This window comes from Symphalangus syndactylus, chromosome 11 (assembly GCF_028878055.3).
Source record: "Symphalangus syndactylus isolate Jambi chromosome 11, NHGRI_mSymSyn1-v2.1_pri, whole genome shotgun sequence".
Lineage (NCBI taxonomy): Eukaryota > Metazoa > Chordata > Mammalia > Primates > Hylobatidae > Symphalangus > Symphalangus syndactylus.
Genome location: NC_072433.2, coordinates 65,577,501 through 65,602,155, shown reverse-complemented (window position 1 = coordinate 65,602,155; position 24,655 = coordinate 65,577,501). Strand labels below are relative to the sequence as shown.

At 37.5% G+C, this 24,655-nt stretch overlaps 1 protein-coding gene across 6 annotated transcripts in view; it reads left to right on the top strand.

Annotated features, from left to right (window-relative positions):
- The window catches only part of AP3B1 (adaptor related protein complex 3 subunit beta 1), a 290,306-nt gene that overhangs the window by 203,517 nt on the left and 62,134 nt on the right, over positions 1 to 24,655 (top strand). For 2 of the 6 annotated variants that reach the window (XM_055299190.2, XM_063612140.1), the window contains one exon: positions 1,460 to 5,619. The exons of 3 other annotated variants lie outside the window; for them this stretch is intronic. In XM_055299190.2, coding sequence (XP_055155165.1) covers positions 1,460 to 1,519 — 60 coding nt within the window. In that variant the 3' untranslated portion in view covers positions 1,520 to 5,619. Of the gene's footprint in view, positions 1 to 1,210; positions 5,620 to 24,655 lie in introns of those variants that run through there. One more of the 6 variants, XM_055299191.2, reaches the window with a different exon arrangement.

Sequence of the window (24,655 nt, the reverse complement as noted above, 5' to 3'; positions counted from 1 at the left end):
GAGGCTAGAACCTACCTGTCACAAAATAATGCAAAAACCATCAACTTATCATGGTATTTGAAGCTGCAACAACTTTTCATTGTGTTAGCATATTATATCCACTAACCTTTCACTGTAAATCAAGCATGCTGCCTAAGATGTATAATCTGTTGATATGCGTGACCTCCTGTTAATTTGTTGTCAGAAATCTGACAGACTAAGAGACAGAATAGTAAGCTTTGATGGGCACAGGTAGCTTCAACAGATCTGGTTCTCAGGGCTGGCAGGGTACTACATGGCATGTAACTGATCATCTGAGCTGCCTGGGAGCGTAGAGCTGCTTCTGCCAAAAGTGGGAGAAAAGAAGTGCCTAATTCTTGTGTGTTATTATGGAAAAAAATTCCTCCTTTAAAGCAAATACGCTCTCAGTGCTATGCAATGAAATACTAAAAAAAGCTATCTGTATTTCTGTTCAACATTGGTCACCTCGCTTAGAAAGTACAAGTGGAAAGTTTTAAGCTACAATGTTCTCTTTAAGCATAGAATGAGATTATCTCTTAACCACTCAGAAATGAGTGAGAATGGTATTTGCGATTTTAATTTGCACTTGTTTCTAAAAGGAAAAGGTACATTAAAAGATATGAGGGGGAAGCATTGAAAATAAGCAGTTAAGTCTTTCATTTATTCAGGTAATAAATATTTATTGAGCATTTGTAGTAGGCTCTAAAGAAAAAGTGTTAACCAAAAAATCAATAGTGAAGCAGTTAGTTCCTTGAATGGAACAGGAGGTCCCTAAAACCTTGGTTGGCAGTAAGGTAGTGAATAAATAATAACTTGGGCTCTGATATCAGATGTCCAGGGTGGAAACCACTGCTTTGCCACTTAATAGCTGTGTGACTGTGGGCAAATTGGTACTCTTACACCTCATTTTCCTATGAGAATACTATCTACCTCATAGGATTGTTATGAGATTAATGAAATAATATATGCAACGCTCTTAGAGCAGTGACTGACACATTGTCATTACTCAGTAAATATTAACGAATATTCTCCAAAGTGATATGATATGTGATAATGGACTCTGAGTGTAGACTCTTCTACTTTATTAATAATAAGAAGAAAGCAGTTGAGATTAGAAAAGCTTGTAGTAAATTTTGATTCATCATAAAGTAATTGACAGACTCACCCTTTTATACTAAGGAAAATATTTATTGAGATGGTCTCTTCAAAGGAAAGAAAAGCACTCCATCTAAAGTTGGGCAAAAAATGACCGCCAGTTGACACAGCTGAGTGAAGTAGGACCACAACACTCACTCCCCAAAAGCTAAAAAAATGATCAAACAAGTAGTGCTAAAAAGAATGACAACCAGAAGTTCACCAGCAACAATAAAATATGGACAGGAATAGAACTTTAAATAAAGAAAATGCTAGAACTCTGAAAAATGGAACTTGTAGAAATAAACTGAATATTCTACTGCAGAATGGCATGGCTCCTAATAGCACATCCAGCCCTCAGAACAGTACTGAGAAAAGAAGATGAATCAACCAGAGTTTAAGCTTCCTCATTATGTGTCTGAATTTGGAAAGAAGTGGATGGAAGACATCAGAGGAAAATAAAACCCCTCAAGAATTACAACTCCCATATAATGCTGTGAGATCTCAACAAATCTAGGAGCTCTTTTGGATCCTGAAATGAAGTTCATAGATGATAGAGTACATCTATAATTTTAAAGTCAACCTGTTGTCCTAGTTGAATAGAAAAAATAAAAGTAACATATAATAAACTAATATTTTCAATGATATGTAACTGACCATGACTACACTAGAAGTAGTTAAATGATGCTGGCACTCATATACAGAACTCATGAATGTGAGAACTATATGTGCATATTGATATAGGTGCGTTATTCGGCAATGCAAATGCTGTGGGTTGCGGTATTGCCATCAGTGACATAATTTTCCAAACACTGAACAGTTTTTCTGCACCAAAGTAGTTGCATCCCTGGAAAATTGAGCCTGTTAAAATCTTGCCAAAAAGAAAAAAAACTTCATATTTTATGTGAAATGTTCTAGGATCAAGTAATTTTAAGCATGTTGTCTAATGTGTTTAACGTGTCTAACAAGACATTTGAATGTTAATAGTTTCATTTTCTCGTAGTAGGAAACAGAGCTTTTGTGAGGGACATGGTACAGTCTGTATCGTCAGGATCTACCCTGTTCATTACTACGAACATCTAGCATTCCTGGCCTTCACTCCTTAAAGCTAGTGGCATCCTTTACCGTCCCTCCCTCCAGTCGTGTTCTAGCTATAAACGTCAAAGCATTATGTAGCAGTGAAAAAGCACAGGCTCTTGATTCAGACCACCTGCGTTCAAATCAGAGTTCTGCACTTTACAAATTAGGGACTTCGGGCAAGTCAGTTTACCGCCCAGTGCCTCCATTATTTTCAGCTGTAAAATGATCATGCTACCTACCTCATAGGATTGTTGTTGGTATTAAATGATTAACAAACGTGAAATGTTTATAACAGTACCTGATATGTACTAATAACTAAATATTTCCTGTTATCATTTTCATTACACGTACATCATTAGTGCAACTTTATAAAGGAAATGAAGTGTGACCCAAGAAAACTGTGTTTTCTTCTTATTATTAAGGCTGTACATAGATATGCTGAAACATGAGAATTACTGTGGATACTACTTTATAGAAAAGAGTGGAGATACTGCTGATTGTTGAAACCAAGGGAAGGGTGATTCAAAGTAATAGAATCAGTAGCTATAAAAATTGTGGTCATATGATTAAGTATAAATGATAAAAATAGGAAACCAAAACTAGAAGGTGGGGAAAGATGACAGGATACATGGTAATTATTTTTTCCGTGTAGATAGGAAAACGCTCCGTAATATGCAAAATTGAAACCGCTTTTGTTTTTGTTTTTAATGAAATGCACACCTCTTAATGATTTGTATATACTCAAAGAACATTTATCTGATGTTCTGGAGGGTTTTTTATTTTTTGGTTTTAATTCCATTTCTTTTTCTTCAAAGTAGGATTATAGTCCCATTCTAAGGGATAATTTGTCTGTTTCTCTGTATATCTGTCAGTGGTTACAGAAATGTCATGTTCACCATGGTTAACAGTTACTTGAGATGGAATGGTTTCAGAATGACTTGTTGATTGTTTTGGTACTTTTCTGTAATGTTTAAATGTTTTATAATAATTTTATAATAAACGATAACTTTTTAAAACAAATTATTACTATAAAAATGAGCAAAAGGACAAAAACCAGAAAAATTAATTTATGGTATAACAAATCAGAATAGTGCTTACTCCTAGGAGAATTAGTGCTTATAAGGAAATACAAGAGTAGTTTCTGGGGTGCTGATAATGGTCTCTCTTTTGATCTGGGGGCTGTTACATGGGTGTATTCAGTTTATGAAAAAAATCATTGAGCTTTGCACTTAAGATATGTGTACTTTATGTATATTTTACTTCAATAAAACATTTTTAAAAGTGGACAAATGATATAAACACATTATTCATAGAGGAGGAACTATAGATGATAATATGCGAAAAAGGTTCAGTGGTAGTAATTAATAAATGTAGACTTAAAGAACCATCTTGCCTGTAACATTAGCAAAAATTACAAAAACCAACATCTGTTGTTGCTGAGGTATGCAATGAAGCAGGCATTATACAGTGCTCCACTGGTAAGAGTATAAATTATTACATCATTCTGGATGGCAGTTGGGCCATCTGTATAAAAAGCCATCAAAATATGTATACCTTTTGACCAGGTAAACTCATGTCTAGATTCTTCTTCTAAGGAAATAATTAGAATTACACAGATTTATGTGCAAGGTTGTTTAAACCTAAATGTCTAGTGATAGTAGTGATGTTTACAATAAGTATGCAAAAACAATTTAAGGAATTTTGTACAATTATTAAGATGTTTTTATTACATATTTTAATAAGATAAAATATGGTATAATGTAAGGTGGAAAAAAGGACACAAAATGTTATATATATTATCTAAATTTTGTAAAATTGTACAATTGTACTGTTTTCAAATACAGGGAAATTGAAAGAGTAGAAGAAACTGCATCATAATTTTAACAGCTTTCCTGAATGATGAGATTATGGATGTTTTATATTTAATTTTCTTCTATATATTTTAAATATTTTCCAGATTTTCTCTAATGAAGATATAATACATCTATTACCCAAAAAGCAATACTTTTAAAATAGAAATGGAAAGCACGTATATGAATGATGAGGATTCCTTTTTATTTGTTTGGGTCTTTTTCCTTTCCTTTTCCTCTTCCTTTTCTCTTTCTTTTTCTTTTCTCTTCTTTTCTTTTTTCTTTCTTTCTTTTTTTTTTTTTGACAGGGTCTGGCTCTGTCGCCCAGGTTGGAGTACAGTGGTGCGATCTTGGCTCACTGCAACCTCTGCTTCCTGGGTTCAAGCCATCTTTCTACCTCAGCCTCCTGAGTAGCTGGGACTATAGCTGCCTGCCACCACACCCTAATTTTTATATTTTTGTTGGTAGAGATGGCTAATTTGTTGGCTAATTTTTAAATTTTTGTTGGTAGAACTAGGGTTTCACCATGTTGCACAGGCTGGTCTCAAACTCCTGGGCTCAAGTGAGCCACCACACTCAGCCAGATTCCTTTTTATTGACCCATCTGATACCTGTCTTTCTAGATCACCATTACTAATTAATTGGGTGATATTGAGCAAATCATTTGGTTTTTTTCAACTATGAAATGATGGCAAAGCAGATATCCATGTTTCCTTTCAACTCTGATATTCTATGTGTGTTTGAACCTAAGATGGAATTTCGAATTAATGAAAATAATTTCACTGGGATAATTTGAATAAGTTTGTTAAAATAAAGAAATGAAACTTGTTTAGTTTATATAATGACTTTCTAGTCCATCTATAATTTTTATTCTAGTAAATGTTGTTTGTTTTCCTTATGTGTATTAGATTTTTTCAATTAACAAAATATTTACAATGAAACCCAAAGAACAATTGCTTTTTCACACCAAATATTTTTCTAATTAAAAAAGTCACTATTTGTTCCTATCCTTTGAATTATATATTCAGAACACAGAGATTTTAAAAAATAATGCCTGACAAACATTATCATTATAAGGAAAGGCTTTAGTTTTTTAAACTCTGTAATAAATATTTATAAACACAGCATGTTTTAGTCTTGCCAGAGACTGGCCATTGGCCAACAGATAGCTCCATTGAGGGAGCATTTTAGTTCCTGCTGTAGTATTTGAGTGAACAAACTGGTTAACTTAGTAAATTTTTTTTTACTGGATTATTATTAGGTCCTGAGTTTAAATCAAGACCTGTAAACACATAAACATCAATCCTTAAAATATTTGCTTCTTGCAGGGATGAAAAAAGAATAGGGGGAAAAAGACAATTTTGTGTGTAAGAATAATGTGAAATAAGAATAACTTGTTCACCTCTGGTATTAGAAATGTTGAGTGAAACTTTGATCTGTTGTGCTTTAAATTACTTTGTATATTTGGGTCACAAAAATATTAAAGTGAATAAAACAGTTAAAGTTACCTATTTTAGTGTATGTTCTGCTTTAACTGGTAAACATCAACATGAAACCTTGACTCATCCTTTGCATTTTTTGTTTCTTCTCGAACTAGTTGTGTAAGAAAGTATATTTATTTACTCACTATTTAAGATGATGTTTTTATGGAAAAATCAGAGTCTGACCTTCCTAGGTTAAAAGGTTCTCAAGGTGGCCGGGCGCAGTGGCTCACACCTGTAATCTCAACACTTTGGGAGGCCGAGGCGGGCGGGTCACCTGAAGTCAGGAGTTCGAGACCAGCCTGGCTAACATGGTGAAACCCCGTTTCTACTAAAAATACAAAAAATTAGCCTGGGGTGGTGGCGTGCGCCTGTAATCCCAGCTACTTGGGAGGCTGAGACAGGAGAATCGCTTAAACCCGGGAGGCAGAGGTTGCAGTGAGCCAAGATCGCGCCATTGCACTCCAGCTTGGGCAACAAGAGCGAAACTCCGTCTAAAAAAAAGAAAGGTTCCCAAGGCAATCCCCAAATGTCATAATACCATAATGGAGATATACTATCTATGATTCTTTAACACCTAATCACAAGTCAGAGGTTTTCTGTGGAAATACACTTTCAGAGTTCCACCTTAAAATGCTAAAAACTCATTTAGAAAGACAGAGTGACATTTGTGAAATGCAGTGAATCTGGAGCCCAAAGACCTGGTTTTCACCCTTGGCTGTGCTGTGTTTATTATCATTGTGGCTTTGAGCAGTTCTTTGACTTGTGTAAACTTCCGTTTTTTAATTTACAAAATGGAGATAATACTTTTCCTAAACACCTTTTTTTTTATGAAAATCAAATGAAATAATGATCCTGAAAATGTTTGAATTCTATTCTGTAGCTGTAAACCCTGAAATCTAGTCCAGTGGCCCTGGAACAAGTGGGATAGTGATTTGACAACAGATAATAGATTCAGATTTGAGGATCTTGGCCTGGATATAGACTATAGGAGGAACAATTCAGTCAAAATTGGGATTGACAGGGTAGAGAGGCTCCAAGGCCTTTATGTTCAGAAATAACATAGGGTTGATGTCACCTATTCCATTTCTTTCCCTTCCTCCTGCCCTCAAATCGGATACTAGAACTATGCAGGAAAAGTGACTCAGTGAAACAAAAACATAAGGTCCTCAGGAAGCACCAGGATCTGCAGAATCAGGGACTGAAAAACCCTTATTGTACAGAAAGGATTATTGCTTAGTCTGCCCAGCAAAGTTGGCCATTTTTGTACTGGGCATATCTAAATCAGGCAGAAGTCACTGCATGCCAAATCTGAAAGCTTGTGATGGGATTATAACTGTTTTTTTTTAATTGCAAAGAATTCATACTAAAAGTAAATATCAGTTTGCTCTAAAATGTTTGGGATTTATTTCATAATTTTTCTGTTCCTCAGAACTTAAAAGGGAAAAGAAAGTTAAATTTCTTGAGTACCTTCAATGTCTTACCAAGTTAAGGAAAAAACTACAAATAGTTATATTCCTAAAGTAATGTAAAAGGAGCAGTGAGTGGTACATGTCATTCCTTAATAACAAACTTTTTTTGTTTCTATATACCTCTTTAATACACCAAGGATAGTGTTACAGTAATTCACACGTTCTATAAAATAATGAAGTAATGCTGTGAAAAATAGGCTCAGCAGGAATTTGCACATCTTGCATCCAAGTATGTCTCTTCCTTGTGTCGTATTCTGTGCTGAAGAAAACATTAGCATGCCATGAACTGAAGCCAAGTATCAGTGGGTTAAGCCATCTCGCATCTTGTTCTTTGTCTTCTCTTCTTTAAGACTAGGGAATTGGTTATTGGATAATGCTCCCAAGTCTGGCAATAATAACTCAAGAGTACCCTGAATCAACATCTATGGCTTTTCCCCAAACCCTGATCTTAGGGCCATCCATTTGTATTTTGAAATGATCAAGCTATCCTTTACTCCAGCTGAAAACTTACTTGCCTGATATTTCACCAGGTCTGCTCACAGGTGTATCAAAGAGAGACAGTACCTTTGGTGAAACCATTGTTTGGTTGGTTTTCACTTCATCCAGTTACCAGCCAATCAAAAGTTTTTCCACCGATCATATTTTCATACCATTGATTGTATTAACCTAGCTTAAATCAAATCTAAAATATGTGTGCTTATTACAATTATTGAATGGTTGCATATGAGGGTTGTTGGGTTTTGTAAAACAGGAAGCTTATTTTTAAAATTTTTAAAGTGGTGAAAAGTAGCCTTCTCTAAAAGTTAGTTTTAACAGCGTGTTTGCAAAATATATATATGTATATATTGGAGGCATACCTAGTGGGTATTTCAGAGAGTAATTTGGAAATATTCACTCAAGTTGAATAATGTATTCTCCATGACTCACTAATCGATGTGGCTACACATGAAAACATGCAAGAATGTTCACTGACACATTGTAAGAGCAAACAAAAAAGAAAGAAAATTGGAAACTACATCTATCACTAGAATAGACACATAAATTGTGGCATGCATATACAATGGAATACTGTGCCAGTTGTTAAAATGAATGAACTGGAAATACCTGTTAGACAAATCTCAAAAATAATAGTAAGAAACAGGCTGGGCACAGTGGGTCACACCTGTAATCCCAGCACTTTGGGAGGCTGAGGCAGGTGGATTGCTTGAGCCCAGGAGTTCCAGACCTGCCTGGTCAACATGGCAAAACCCCATCTCTATGAAAAATACAAAAATTAGTAGGGCATGGTGGCATGCACCTGTGGTTCCAGCTACTTGGGAGGCTGAGGTGGGAGGATCACTTGAGCCTAGGAGGCTGAGGTTGTCAAGAGCCAGGATCGCACCACTGCACGCCAGCCTGGGTGACAGAGTGAGACCTGTCAAATAAATAAATAAATAGGAACATTACAAAAGAATACATATAGTAGGAAGCCATTTGTAGAAAGTATAAAAGTATGTAGAATTATTTAATTGATTGATGCACACATATGTGGAAAATGTTTAAAATCATACTTGCAACTGGTGAACACCAAATCCAAATTCTGGTTACCTCTGATGCCAGAAGCAAAGAGGAAAGCAATCTGGGATGGGTATACTTGGGATTGTCATTCAGATTAATTTTAAAGTTTTACTCATGATGCTCGATGGGGGAGGGATGTTGGTATTTTGTTTTTGTTTTAATCTATTCTTTATACTTCTTTGCCTGAATTATTTTATATACAGGTTGTTATAAATGTGAGCTACATTAAATATATACTAAAATCCAAAGTATAACTAAAATAAAACTATCAGTAGTACACTTAATACTTGAGTCCGGGTTTTGTGCTTCCAAATTCCATTCCTTTTCTTCCATATCTTTCTGCTTTCCTTTAGAATTATATACTAAATCAATCTTTGTAAATATTGTATGTGGTAAACTCCTTAAAATTATTTAATTAATGAACTGCATTTATATGTCCTGTAAAATCTTATTTGCTCCATAGTAGGTCTTTTCCTTCCTAGATGGTACAATAGTCCATCCTTCATTCCATGCTTAATTTTCTTAAATTCTCAATTAGAGTTCAGATTAATGAGGGTTTTATTTCAGTAAAATTCTTTTGTAAAAAAGAAAATGTCTTAAGATTCCTGTTCCAAGGAATTATATAAGAAAATTGTAATGAAATAGAAATATTTCAACCCTTTAGATTTTATTTCAAAAACAAATTTTAGCTTATTTTATCCATGTAGTTGATTGTGGATGGTACCTTTTTAAAAAAACATTCAGTAAGAATAATTGACAATATTCTAACATGAGTTTAAACAAGATTTGCCTTTGACAAAGCCAGACACAGATGGTCTGACTTTCAGATGGTGGAATACTAGCTGTATTACTTACAGCTTGCATTTTGCAATGTATTCATGAATATAGCCAATAAAAATTTGCAACACCTAAGAGCTTTCATATCTGAAATCCGTAAGGCAGGTAACAACACGTTCCCCTAATGTTTATGTTGTTCATAGATATCAGTGAGATTCTCTAGATATTTGCATTCTAACATACATGCAGACTGAAAGGCTTTATTATAGCTTAATTTCATTTACTTAAAAGATAGCTTTATTGAACACAGTATGACTAAATCACTATGCTAGGAGTTACAGACCACAGGTTAATAAAACATAGTCCCTTCCTAAAGGAGCTTACAGTTTAGTGAATGAAAAAGACTGGAAAACTTCATTATAGGAGTACAGACAAGGGAGCAAGTAATTCTGCAAAGAGTGCCTATCAATATGGACTTGGATGGCGATATTTGTGTTGGGTCTTGGAGAATGTTTGAGTTTACCAACAGGGAAGAAGAGAAGATGTGTATTTCAGCCCAGGGCATGGCCAGATGAAAGAGAAAAGATAAAATGTATATTATATTTTTGCCAAATTCTGTAGCTAGATATAGCTAGTGTACAAAATGTATGTTTTGGGGGAGAGAGAAGTAGCTACTGGTTGAAAGCCATATTGTGAAACAGTTTGAAAGGAGTTCTGAAGATTTTAGAGCAGGTCATTGATAGTGATCAGATCTTTGTTTTATAAAGTTGTATGAAAGGTTAATTGGATAGGAAGAGAACAGAGGAAGAATTTGATAACTTAGGTCGATAACTGAGATTTCCACCGGAATGATTATCTGGATAGTGGTACCCAGTTAACCAAGATAGAAAATAAGGAGGAGGAAAGGACAATGACGTTGAAATTTTGTTTGGAACATGTTACTCTGAGGTGCTTTTGGAACATCAAGTTAGAGATGTCCAGTAAGAAGGTAAAATCCATTCTGGATTTTAGTGAAAAATTAGGGCCAACTAATTAGAATACCAGCAGGTGCACACGTGTGTGCATACACACACGTCCTAAAGCCATCAGGTTATGGGTAATAGTTCAAGGTAGGGGAACAGAAGGGAAACCTTGTGGGTGAGAAGAGACAAATGAAGATGGAATCCTAGGGAACATCATGCTTTAGGAGACAACAAAGAAAAAAGCCAAATAAAAGGAGTGAAAGAAGGAGGTGAGTCATAGAGCAGCATGTTATCAGGAAACTCACAGGTTACTGAGAGAAATAGACAAATCATTAATGTAGTAAGTGCTGACCTAGAGACAAATCCACCAAGTTCTGGGTGACAAAGATCTCTTAGAGAAGATATACATATGTAACCTTGGAACTGAGTCTGGAAGAATGAGTTTGCCTAGGTGGCTGGAGTAGAAGAAGAATGATGTTCCTAGCAGAGGAACTAGTATACCTGAAGGCTTGGGGTATGGAAGAACTGGAGTATTGCTGAAACAGTATTTCAATGTAGGGCTTAAGTGTAGCATGCATAACCAGATCTGATACTTGAGAAGTATGTTGGTGACACACTGTCATGGGAAAATTGTAGTAATGATTCCTTAACTTGTTTTCCAATCTTTTCGTGTGCTGGTACATGTAGAAAAGTGGCAATACCTGTATTGCATTCTATGGTAAACAGAATGGTGAAGGAGGTTGGAGGCACCCCGTTTAGGAGCTCCAGCTACCGCAGACCCCAGTTGGCCTTGGGGATTCATGGGGGGCAGTATCGCAGCACACCTCTGACCCATCTGTGGCAAATTAGTGAGGGAGCTCTGACTTAGCTACCATAAAGATAACAGATTTGATGCTTATGGATCACAAACCCTAAGTGGAATTCAATTTTGGACAGTACAGGAAGGCTCATTACAAAAAGTGATCATTTCAAAATGCAAAAGTGGTACACTGAGGAATAGTAAGGAATTTCAAGAACAATCCATGAAACAAACAAAAAGGCCTAATTTGTTGTTATATCCACTTGGAGGTAGCCAAAATCAAGGTTAAAGGCACAGTCCTCCAGACTAAGTTGGCCCAAGATTTCTGACACCAACTGTAACTTTACGGATTTCCCAAAACCACTCTCCAGTTCAATAATTTCCTAGAACAACTCAGAGAACTCAGAAAAGCACTGTGCTTAGGATTACAATTTTAGCAAAACGAAACAAATTAGAACCAGCCAAACAAAGACACACCGGGGCAGATTCTAGGAGGGTTCCAAATGTGAAACTTTTGGGTTACCCTACTGGCATGAAAATCTGGCAATATGCATGGACTATCACCAGCCAGGGAAGCTCACTGAACCTCGAGATGCAGAGTCTTTATTAAGGCTTCATCATATAGCCTTGATTGTTTGAACTGTTGCCACATGGTTGAACTCTAGCCACATAGTTGAACTCAGTCTCCAGCCCTCCCCTGTCTCTAGAGGTCAGGCTGATATTAAGTGGCTCAACGCCCCAACCCTCTAATCACATGGTTGGTCTTTATAGCTTGGCCAGCCTTATCCTGAGTTATCTCCTTAGCATAAGCTATCTGAGGGACCAGTCATGAGTCACCTCAGTGGCGTTAATTATCAGGTGTGGTCCCAAAGGGCCCACCATGAATAACAAAGACACTTTTATCACTGGGAAAATTCCAAGGGTTTAGAGGTGGCCTCTCAAGAGCTAATAGAAAGTCCTAAGCTCTCTTTAGGTTAGGTCAAATTCCTTACTACACATATGCCAATTAAGTGTTTTATTCATCCAACGTGTATTTATTCAGACCAGAATAGGAAGCCATGCATATAGTGGTAAACAAGATGGGCAAGCTTCCTGCCCTGAGAAAGTTTATAGTTGACTGGGAAAATAAAGAAAAATTGCCTCAAAGTATGTAATTACAATATACCAAGTGCTGTCCTTTTTGTAACAGTTTTGCCCATTTGGAAGTATCTGTAGATACAAGTTGTCTTTATTTGTCATTATTTCTCTGGTTATGAACATAAACACTATTATTTGATATTTGCTAAATTCCACATTTCCATGTTTTTTCCTCTGTACCGTTATAACTTAGAACCTAAAAGAGTTACTTTCAATATTTGACACAGCTTAAGATTTAGATACCTGAACTATTCTCCTTTAGCAAGAAGTAGAAGGATGATTTTCATAGTCTGTAGTCTTCGCCGTTTGCTTTCCTTGAATTGCCATTGAAGACCATCACTTTGTCACTTGATGACGATGCCAGGGTGAAGCTAGCATGGAGTATCAGTAGCTAGCATGGAATTTCCTATGACCAGCAAAAAGATGACGTTAAGTTTGGCAGCATGACCAAGAAGCCCTGTACTCATGTCCCCCAGCTCCTCGTGGATTTATAGACTGAAGGATAGGAAGAAGCAACCCCATTTGTAATCCACTTGAATTTGAGCACCCAGAGTGGTACAAAGAAAAGCCACAAAGCAAATATAGCTTCTGCAGTTTTTATCATTTGTCCTATCAGATTCCTTATCAAAGGAATATGGAAAATTGGCTAGCAAGTAGTCTTACAGATTTTTCCTATTGTCGAAAATTGGCATCCAGTGGAGTTACAACTCTCCATGAGTTAGGGATAAGTCCCTGACCCAGTTTGTGTTGTAGGAACTCAATTGGGAAACAGAGAAGACTCTTATCAGGCCTTTTTTTGGCATGGAAGTCACTCTGTTGGTTTTAAAACAATAATAAGAAAAAAACAAACCATAATTCATGAAGAAGTATCTGATTCACTCCATGTGAAATCTACTAAAACAGTATTTGGAATTATTAGGATAATTGTGCATTATAATAATAACTATTGTGATTGAAGTCAGTTGCATTGTATTTAGGATTTCAGTTTCTCTTGAGTAGTCTTATCTTAGATATATCCTCCCCAACCACCCCCCTACCAGTTCTCTTCCTCACTCTCTTTTAATTGCTACTAGGGTATTTTAGTTGTTTTCCAATCTCTTATATTGGCAGAGTGCTAGACTTTTTTCAAGTTGATCTGTAAGGAGAGATTGCTTTGAGGGATGTCTTTGTTGAATATGTACATTTACTAAGTTATATGCCAGACATTTCATGAATACGTGATCTCATTCAAAAAATTATATGATGAAGTTTTTCTAATATAGTAGAAGAACCATCTTTTTTTTTTTTTTTTTTGAGACAGAGTTTTGCTCTTGTTGCCCAGGCTGGAGCGCAGTGGCACAATCTCAGCTCACCACAACCTCTGCCTCCCAGGTTCAAGCAGTTCTCCTGCCTCAGCCTCCTGAGGCATATGCCACCACGCCTGGCTAATTTTGTATTTTTAGTAGAGATGGGGTTTCACCGTGTTGGTCAGGCTGGTCTCGAACTCCCAACCTCAGGTGATCCACCCGTCTCAGCCTCCCAAAGTGCTGGGATTACAGGCATGAGCCACCGTGCCCGGCAAAGAACTAGCTTTAAAAAAAATTTTTTTTACACTTTATAAAGTTAAGGTATATTCAGGCCCCAGGCTAAAAGACAAGTCCAGCTAAGATCAAATTCCTTTGAGTTTAGAAGAGGGAGAAATTGTAAGTCAAAATTAAAAATAATTTTGTCATTTTAAATTTAGGAAAAATCCTTTATTTGTTCTGATGGAAATGTCAGTAGTCATGGAACTGTGGTAAAAATAATGAAAAATCACTGGCCTGGGTCTGCTTAAATTGAAAACATTTTTAAATTAAAGTGTGACAGTATTTTGTGCTTCCATTGCCTAGCCATGTCCCATCTTATTCTTTTATTCAATTCTCTGGGTATGAGGTTGCTTTAATTCTTAAATTAAACCTTAAGGTATGTCATCCTGCTGCTTGATCTTTCTATTTCTGTGCTACTTCTGAGGGACTCATAACAGACCATTTTCATCTCTCCTTTTCCTAGATTACTAAAAGGAGCTACTTTTTAAAAAGAGATTGTTATTAATTTTTAGTTGGAGATTTTTTTATTGCAAAATATTTTTAATTGGCTTAAGCAAATATGTGCCAGTTTGTCCTAACTGGCGGATAGTACTCATAATGTTAGTTGTTAGTATTATAGTAAAATTCCCCACAGTGACAAATCCACTGGATCAGATGCTAATTATAGTTATTAATGAACTAGCAATTATTTGTTGCAAAAAACCCAGGTCACCCAAAAAAGCAAAGGAAACATGCACACAAATCTGTAAGAAATTGAAGGATTAAAGAGGTTGTGATAAAGAAAGCCTTAGGCCTTTCATCTTCCCTTCCCTCCTCCTTTGTGGTAAGTAGTTCTGCTGGCTGTGAGTTCACTCGTTTCAGAGCTGAGAGTTCACTGAACATCTATCCACTTTTCCCTAAGATTATGATTTTTAGCTTTTATTTATTATAATTAAATATACCACGGTAGGAAATAAGGTGATTTTAAAAATATAATTTATTTTAAAAATGTAATTAAAAGATTCATCTTTTCTGGCAGTTTTGTCATCTTCAGTGAAAATATGTAAATAAATGAGTTTCTGAAATTCTGTCTTTTAAAAAACTTCATAATCTGAAATTATGCATTAAAAAAAGCAGTTCATAGTCACACAAATTTGATGGAACTTTGTTTGACTATGAATTGCTATATTTCAAATTTTGTTGCTACTGTTGAATTGTGGTATTGAAATGAAGAATATAGTTTTTCAGCTTTATGGTATCTTAGATTATGCATTGGTCAATCATATATCAAATATTATTTAATTACATATCAGCCAAGTTAACTTCTGTTACCACTGTTCCCCTTAAAAAGAGTGCCAAATTTTTTTCTGAACACAGGGCAGGGCATGGTATGGAAATTAATAATTCTTATTCTAATAGTATTAAATCTCTTAACATGAGAAACCTGACCTAAACATGGAAGATGTTATTATGATATTTACAAAACCTTTATTTCTCTTCGAAGGAAGAGAAAATGAATTTAGCTGTAGGATACATGTCCAATGGGCACTAAGAATTTATTACCAGAGACAGGAGAGTATGGAGTAAAAACAAGTACAGTATATAACCCTAATATCAAAGAAAAGTAAAAATCACTTAACTTAGAATATATCAGATATGGGCTGGGCGTGGTGGCTCATGCCTGTAATTCCAGCACTTTGGGAGGCCGAGGCGGGCGGATCACGAGGTCAGGAGTTCAAGACCAGCCTGAACAATATGGTGAAACCCTGTCTCTACTAAAAATACAAAAATTAACTGGGCATGGTGGCTTGTGCCTGTAATCCCAGCTACTCAGGAGGCTGAGGCAGGAGAATTGCCAGAACCTGGGAGGTGGAGGTTGCAATGAGCGGAGATTGCACCATTGCACTCCAGCCTGGGCGACAGAGTGGGACTCCATCTCAAAAAAAAAAGAATATATCAGACACATTGTTACTCAAATCATTCAGGGAATGTAATTATATACAGCTTTTATAAGCCTATCAGTAAGTGCTTTTCCTTAAATTTGCAGCTGTTTTTCATTACTGAATTTATGACTTTTCTCCTCCAAATGTTAATATGGAAGATCTGCTTTACACTTCTATACAAATAATACTCCCCCCAAAAAACGAAACAGAAAATTTCAGCAAATTCCAATTTAGAAGGCATATATATACCTTTAGATTAAGAGAGATTTAAAAGCGATACCAGCCAAATGTGTTCATCTTGCTTGAATTCTGATTCATCTCTAAAACAACATGCGTGAAATGGCCAAGGAAATGTGAATACTGTATTTTAGGTGAAATTAGAGGAATTTTTGTTTTATATCATTTTTAGATGTGATAATATTGTATGTTTTCTTTCAAAATCTTTATCTCTTACATATACAAACCAAAGTTTTACTGATGAAATAATATATGGAATTTGCTTTTAAATAATTCAGAAGTTGAGTAAAAGATTAGATTAAACAAGATTGGCTAAATGTTGGTAATTTTGAAATTTAGTGCTCAGTACCTAGTTGTTCATCATATCAGTGTCCCTGCTCCTGTATACATTTGAAAATTTTTCATAATGCATTTTTAAATGCGTAATTTCAGAAACTCATTCATTTACATATTTTCACTGAAGAGTTGACATTCATGCTTCATAGAATATGTGACCTGACACAGTATCTTATATATATAAACTAGTACATCAAAGTTTACATTCAGTTCAGGCTGTTAGCTATGAAATTAGGGAACAGGATTCTAGAGTCCCTTCCAGGTCTAAAATTTCTAGAAATCTAAAGAAAGTAAGTGGAGAGACTTCAAATGGCTTCAGTAACATCATCAGCATAGGGGAAGGGTTGCCTTGTCTTTTACATTAGAAATACAGATGTAATAATATTGGAGTCTGGGTTTCTGGAAGATAGGACAGGACCTTTTTTTATCCCCAGTGCTTAATACATAATAGGTGCTCATCAAATGTGTTTTGAATGAATTAACCCTTCCTATTTTCCAGAGTCATTAGTATAGAACCATTAACACTGCTGTCAGTTTAAAGAACTCCATTGGTGTTTGTTTATTTATTTTTATTTTATTTATTTCAAGTTCCAGGGTACATGTGCAAGATGTGCAGGTTTGTTATATAGGTAAACATGTGCTATGGTGGTTTGCTGCAGTATCAACCCATCACCTAGGTATTAAGCCCAGCATGCATTAGCTATTTATCCTGATACTCTCCCTCCTCCTGTGCCCCCTGACAGGCCCCAGTGTGTGTTGTTCCATTCCCTGTGTCCATGTGTTCTCATTGTTCAGCTCCCACTTATAAGTGAGAACATGCGGTATTTGGTTTTCTGTTCCTGTGTTAGTTTGCTGAGGATAATAGCTTCCAGCTCCAGCCATGTCCCTGTGAAAGACATGATCTTGTTCCTTTTTATGACTGCATAGTATTTCATGGTGCATATGTACCACATTTTCTTTATCCAGTCTATCATAGATGGGCATTTGGGTTGATTCCATGTCTTTGCTGTTGTGAATAGTGCTGCAATGAACATATGTGTGCATGGATCTTTATAATAGAATGATTTATATTCCTTTGGGTATATACCCAGTAATGGGATTGGTGGGTCAAATGGTATTTCTGCCTCTAGATCTTTGAGGAATCACATTGTCTTCCACAATAGTTGAACTAATTTACATTTCCACCAACAGCGTAAAAGCATTCCTATTTCTTCATAGCTTCACCAGCATCTGTTGTTTCTTGACTTTTTAATTGCCATTCTGACTGGCATGAGATGGTATCTCATCGTGGTTTTGCTTTGCATTTCTCTAACCATCAGTGATATTAAGCGTTTTTTCGTGTTTGTTGGCCACATAAATGTCTTCTTTTGAGAAGTGTCTGTTCATGTCCTTTGCCCACTTTTTAATGGGTTTCTTTGTTTTTTTCTTGTTAATTTGTTTAATTTCCTTTTAGATTCTGGATATTAGACCTTTGTCAGATGGATAGATTGCAAAAATCTTCTCCCGCTCTGTAGGTTGCTTGTTCACCCTGATGATAGTTTCTTTTGCTGTGCAGAAGCTCTTTAGTTTAATTAAATCCCATTTGTCAATTTTTGCTTCTGTTGTAGTTGCTTTTGACGTTTTCATCATAAAATCTTTGCCTGTGCCTATGTCCTAAATGGTATTGCCTAGATTTTCTTCTAGGGTGTTTACAGTTTGGGTTTTACATTTTCGTTTTTTTTTTTTTTTTCTTGAGATGGAGTCTCACTCTGTTGCCCAGGCTGAAGTGCAGTAGCGTGATCTCAGCTCACTGCAACCTCTGCCTCCTGGGTTCAAGCAATTCTCCTGCCTCAGCCTCCCAAGTATCTGGGATTACAGATGTGCACCACCATACCTGGCTAATTTTTGTATTTTTAGTAGAGATGGGGTTTCACCATGTTGGCCAGGCTGTTCTTGAACTCCTGACCTCAGGTGATCCGCCTGCCTCGGCCTCCCAAAGTGCTGGGATTGCAGGCGTGAGCCACCGTGCCCAACCACATTTAAGTTTTTATTCCATCTGGAGTTAATTTTTGTAAAAGGTGTAAGGAAGGGGTCCAGTATTAATTTTCTGGACATGGCTAGCCAGTTTTCCCAGCACCTTTTATTAAATAGGGAATCCTTTCCCCATTGCTTGTTTTTGTCCGTTTTGTCAAAGATCAGATGGTTGTAGATTTATGGTCTTATTTCTGAGTTCTCTATTTTGTTCCATTGGTCTATGTGTCTGTTTTTGTACCAGTACCAGGCTGTTTGGGTTACTGTAGCCTTGTAGTATAGTTTGAAGTCAGGTAGAGTGATACCGCCAGCTTTGTTCTTTTTGCTTAGGATTGTCTTGGCTACACAGGCTCTCTTTTGTTCCATATGAATTTTAAAGTAGTTTTTACTAATTATGTGAAGAGTGTCAATGGTAGTTTAATGGGAATAGCATTGAATCCGTAAATTACTTTAGGCAGTATGGCCATTTTCATGATATTGATTCTTCCTATCCATGAGCATGGAATGTTTTTCCATTTGTTTGTGTCCTCTCTGATTTCCTTGAGCAGTGGTTTGTAGTTCTCCTTAAAGAGATCCTTCACTTCCCTTATTAGCTATATTCATAGGTATTTTATTTTCTTTGTAGCAATTGTGAATGGGAGTTCGTTCATTATTTGGCCCTCTGCTTTTCTGTTGTTGGTGTGTAGGAATGCTTGTGGTTCTTGCACATTGATTTTGTATACTGAGACTTTGCTAAAGCTGGTTATCAGCTTAAGAAGCTTTTGGGCTGAGATGATGGGTTTTCTAGATATATGATCATGTCATCTGCAAACAGAGGCAGTTTGACTTCCTCACTTCCTATCTGAATACTCTTTATTTCTTTCTCTTGCCTGATTGAGCAGAACTTCCAATACTATGTTGAATAGGAGTGGTGAGAGAGAGCATTCTTGTCTTGTGCTGGTTTTCAATGGGAATACTTCCAGCTTTTGCCCATTCAGTATGATAATTGGCAGTGGGTTTGCCATAAATGGCTCTTAATTATTTTGAGGTATGTTCCATCAATACCTAGTTTATGGAGAGTTTTTAACATGAAGGAATATTGAATTTTGTCAAAGGCCTTTTCTGCATCTGTTGAGATAATCATGTGGTTTTTGTCTTTAGTTCTATTTATATGATGAATTATGTTTGTTGGTTTGCATATGTTGAACAAGCCTTGCATGCTGGGGATGAAGCTGACTTAATCATGGTGGGTAAGCTTTCTGATGTGCTGCTGGATTTGATTTGCCAGTATTTAATTGAGGATTTTTGCATTGATGTTCATCAGGGATATTGGCCTGAAGTTTGCTTTTTTTGTTGTTATCTCTGATAGGTTTTGGTATCAGGATGATGCTGGTTTCATAAAATGAGTTAGTGAGGAATCCCTCCTTTTCAATTGTTTGTAATAGTTTCAGAAGAAAGGGTATCATCTCCTCTTTATATTTCTGGTAGAATTCAGCTATAAATCCATCTGGTCCTGGGCTTTTTTGGGGTCGGTAGGCTATTTATTACTGCCTCAATTTCAGAACTTGTTGATCTATTCAGGGATTCAACTTCTGGTTCAGTCTTGGTATTTACCCATTTCTTCTAGATTTTCTAGTTTATTTGCTTAGAGGTGCTTATAGTATTCTCTGATGGTTGTATTTCTGTGGGGTCAGTGGTAATATCCCCTTTATCATTTTTTATTGTATCTATTTGATTCTTCCTCCTCCTCCTCCTCCTCTTTCTCCTCCTCCTTCTCCTTCTCCTTCTTTCTTCTTTCTTCTTCTTCTTTTAGATGGAGTTTTGCTCTTGTTGCCCAGGCTGGAGTGCAATGGTGCGATCTTGGCTCACCGCAACCTCTGTCTCCCAGGTTCAAGTGATTCTCTTGCCTTAGCCTCCCGAGTAGCTGAGATTACAGGCATGTGCCACCATGCCCAGCTAATTTTGTATTTTTAATAGAGATGGGGTTTTTCTATGTTGGTCAGGCTGGTCTCGAACTCCTGACCTCAGGTAATCCACCCGCCTTGGCCTCCCTTAGTGCAGGGATTACAGGTGTGAGCCACCACACCCGGCCTCTTTTCTTCTTTGTTAGTCTAGCTAGTGGTCTATCTCTTTTATTAATTTTTTTCAAAAAACCAGCTCCTGGGTTCATTGATTTTTTTTTTTTTTGAAGGGTTTTTCATGTGTCTGTCTCCCTCTTTTCCACTCTGATCTTGGTTATTTCTTGTCTTCTGCTAGGTTTGGGGTTTGTTTGCTCTTGGTTCTCTAGTTCCTTTCGTTATGATGTTAGGATGTCAATTTGAGAGCTTTCTAGCTTTTTGATGTGGGCATTTAGTGCTATAAATTTCCCTCTTAACACTGCTTTGGCTGCATCCCAGAGATTCTGTTACATTGTCTCTTTGTTCTCATTGGTTTCAAAGAACTTCTTGATTTCTGCCTTAATTTCATTATTTACCCAGGAGTCATTCAGTAGCAGGTTGTTCAATTTCCATGTAGTTGTATGGTTTCGAGTGAATTTCTTAACCTTGAGTTCTAATTTGATTGCACTATAGTCTGAGAGACTATTATGATTTCACTTATTTTGCATTTGCTGAGGAGTGTTTTACTTCCAATTATGTAATCGATTTTAGAGTGAATGCCATGTGGCACTGAGAAGAATGTATATTCTGTTGTTTTGGGGTGGAGAGTTCTGTAGATATCAGGTCCACTTGTTCTGGAGCTGAGTTCAAGTTCTGAATATCTTTTTAAATTTTCTGTCTCGATGATCTGTCTAATATTGACAGTGGAGTATTAAAGTCACCCACTGTTATTGTATGGGAGTCTTAAGTCTCTTTGTAGGTCTCTAAGAACTTGTTTTATGAATCTGGGTGCTCCTGTATTGGGTACCTGTATATTTAGGATAGTTAGCTCTTCTTGTTGAATCGAACCTTTTACCATTATGTAATGCCCTTCTTTGTCTTTTTTGATCTTTGTTGGTTTAAAATCTGTTTTGTCAGAAAGTAGGATTTCAACCCCTGCTTTTTTCTGCTTTCCATTTGTTTGTAGATTTTCCTCCATCCCTTTATTTTGAGCCTGTGTGTGTCTTTGCACACAAGATGAGTCTCTTGAATACAGCGCACCAATGGTTCTTGACTCCTTATTCCAGCTTGCCATTATGTGTCTTTTAATTGGGGTGTTTAGCCCATTTACACTGAAGGTTAATATTGTTATGTGTGAATTTGATCCTGTCATCATGATGCTAGTTGGTCATTCTGCAGACTTGTTAATGTAGTTGCTTCATAGTGTCATTGGTCTGTATACTTCAGTATATTTTTGTAGTGGCTGGTAACAGTTTTTCCTTTCCATATTTAGTGCTTCCTTCAGGAGCTCTTGAAAGGTAGGCCTAGTGGTGACGAATTCCCTCAGCATTTGCTTGTCTAAAAAGGATTTTATTTCTTCTTCGCTTATGAAGCTTATGGCCAGATATGAAATTCTGGGTTGGAAATTCTTTTCTTTAAGAATGTTGAATATTGGCCTCCAATCTCTTCTGGCTTGTAGGGTTTCTGTGAGAGGTCTGCTGTTAGTCTGATGGGCTTCCCTTTGTAGGTGATCTGGCCTTTCTCTCTGGCTGCCCTTACACTTTTTCTTTCATTTCGACGTTGGTGAATCTGATGATTATGTGTCTTGGGGTCGATCTTCTCATGGAGTATCTAACTGGGGTTCTCTGGATTTTCTGAATTTGCATGTTGGCCTGTCTTGCTAGGCTGGGGAAGTTTTCCTGGATGATATCCTGAAGTATGTTTTCCAACTTCTTCCATTCTCCCCATCTCTTTTAGGTACCCCAATCATTCATAGGTTAGGTCTTTTTACATAATCCCCTAATTATTGGAGGTTTTGTTTGTTCCTTTTCATTCATTTTTCTCTAATTTTGTCTGCCTGTCTTATTTCAGCAAGATAGTCTTCAAGCTCAAAAATTCTTTCCTCCAGTTGGTCTGTTTGGCTATTGATACTTGTGGGTTGCATTGTAAAGTTCTCATGTTGTGTTTTTCAGTTCCTTCAGGTCATTTATATTCCTGTCTAAACTGGTTATTCTGCTTAACAGCTCCTGTAGTGTTTTATCACGGTTCTTAGCTTCTTTACTTTGGGTTAGAACATGCTCCTTTAGCTCAGTGAAGTTCGTTATTACCCACCTTCTAAAGCCTACTTCTGTCAGGTCATCCATCTCAGCCTTAGCCCAGTTCTGTACCCTTGCTGGAGAGGTGTTGTGGTAATTTGGAGGAGAAGAGGCACTCTGGCTTTTTGAGTTTCCAGCAGTTTTTCATTGATTCTTTCTCATCTTTGTGACTTTACCTCCAATCTTTGAGGCTGCTGACCTTTAGATGGGGTTTTTGTGGGGACTTTTTTGTTGATGCTGTTGTTGCTTGCTGTTTGTTTTTCTTTTAACAGTCGGGCCCCTCTTCCATAGAGCTGCTGCAGTTTCCTGGGGCCCACTCCAGACCCTGTTGTCCTGGGTCCCTCCTACACCTGGAGGTGTCACCAGTGGAGGCTACAGAACAGCAAGGATGGCTGCCTTCTCCTTCCTCTGGGAGCTTCATCCCAAAAGGGCACCAGCCTGATGCCAGCAGGAATGCTCCTGTGTAAAGAGTCTAGCAACCCCTGTTGGAAGGTCTCACCCAGTCAGGGAGCATGGGATCAGGGACCTGCTTAAGGAAGCACTCTGGCTACCCCTTGGTGGAGGGGTTGCGCTGTGCTGGGGGGGAATCCCACTCATCCAGACTGTCCAGATTCCTCAGAGCTAGCGGGGGGAAGGACTAAGTCCACTGATCCACCAAGGCCATGGCTGCTCCTCCCCAGAGTGGCTTTGTTCCAGGGAGATCAGAGTTCTGTCCGTAAAACCCTGGCTGGAGTCGCTGAAATTCCTGCAGGGAGGCCCCGCTCAGTGAGGAGGAATGGGTCCATGTTCAGTCTAAAGAAGCAGTCTGGCCATGATCTGCCGCAGCCACAGTGCTGCGCTGTGGAAAATTCCTCCTGGGTCCAAACCGCCCAGTCTCCCCAGCACTGGCAGGGGAAAATGGCAGCCTGGAGCTGCAGTGATGGCTGCTGCCCCTTGCCCAGGAGCTCGGTGGTCTTAGGCAGCAGGCAGCCACAGTGATGGCAGCTGCCCCCCTTCCCCTGCCAAAACTGTCATCTTAGGCAGCAGGCAGCTGTAGTGATGATGGCTGCCCCTCCTGAACTCAGGAGTCTCAGGGAGTCTCCAGCCGAGGGGCCACTGAGAATCTGCACAGCTGTGTGCTTGGGACCCAAGGCCCTGGTGGCATGGGCTCACTAGGGGATCTTCTGATCTGCGGGTTGCACAGATGCATGGAAAAGGCGTGGTTTCCTGGGCGGGATAGTACAATCACTCACCACCTCCCTTGGCTGGGGGTGGAAGCTCCTCTGGCCCCATGTGGCTCCTGGGTGGGCTGTTGCTCCACCCTGCTTCTCCTCACTCTCCGTGGGTCGTGCCAACGGCCTAGTCAGTCCCAATGAGAGATACCTCAGTTGCCGGTGCAGGATTCACTCACCATTTTCATTCTTCTTGGTGAAAGCCTCTGACCACAGCTGTTTCTAGTCAGCCATCTTGGCCCCTCCCCACTTGTTAATATGTTAGTTTATTACATTATTGAGAGAATTATTCCCATCAAGCCCATATCTAGAAAGTGGTTGTGCTACTTACACATTCCTTTTATTACTTAACGTAATATTTAAGACAGTAAAATGGGGATTAAGTTATTGCTTTAAATTATTTGACTAAATGTAGCTTAATATTCCATTCTTTATATTTCTTAAGTGCTCTCTCTAAAAATACAGCATGGTAAGCTGAAAAACAAAAAATAACATTTTGATTTTATTATTCTGTCAATAGAGCAGATCTCCTAAAAATTTAAAGCACATCTTTCTAAGGTAACATTTACCTCCTCACATCTTTAGCAGCTATCAGACATGACATGGGACATATTCATTGACCCTAAAAATTTTCATCAGAATCATGCACTGAAAGGGGGCAGCCCCAGCCAGACAAGAGGCTCATTTCAATTTTAACGGCTGTAATTAAAGGTTAATTCACTGAGTCAGGATTAACGAGGAAAGTACAAATGATAGGCAAGCAGCTGCCTTTATAATACAAGATTAGAACAATGCAATTACAATAAGAATTAGAAAAAATCAACTTCCAGAAAGGGTCTTTTAATGAATGAATTAAATTGTGATCTCTAAACATGTGTGTATAAGGTAATGCTTCTTAAGGAATCATATAAATTGATACTGTATATCTAAGCATATTATGTTAAATGTGGAAACAACAGTTAACACTAAAAACTT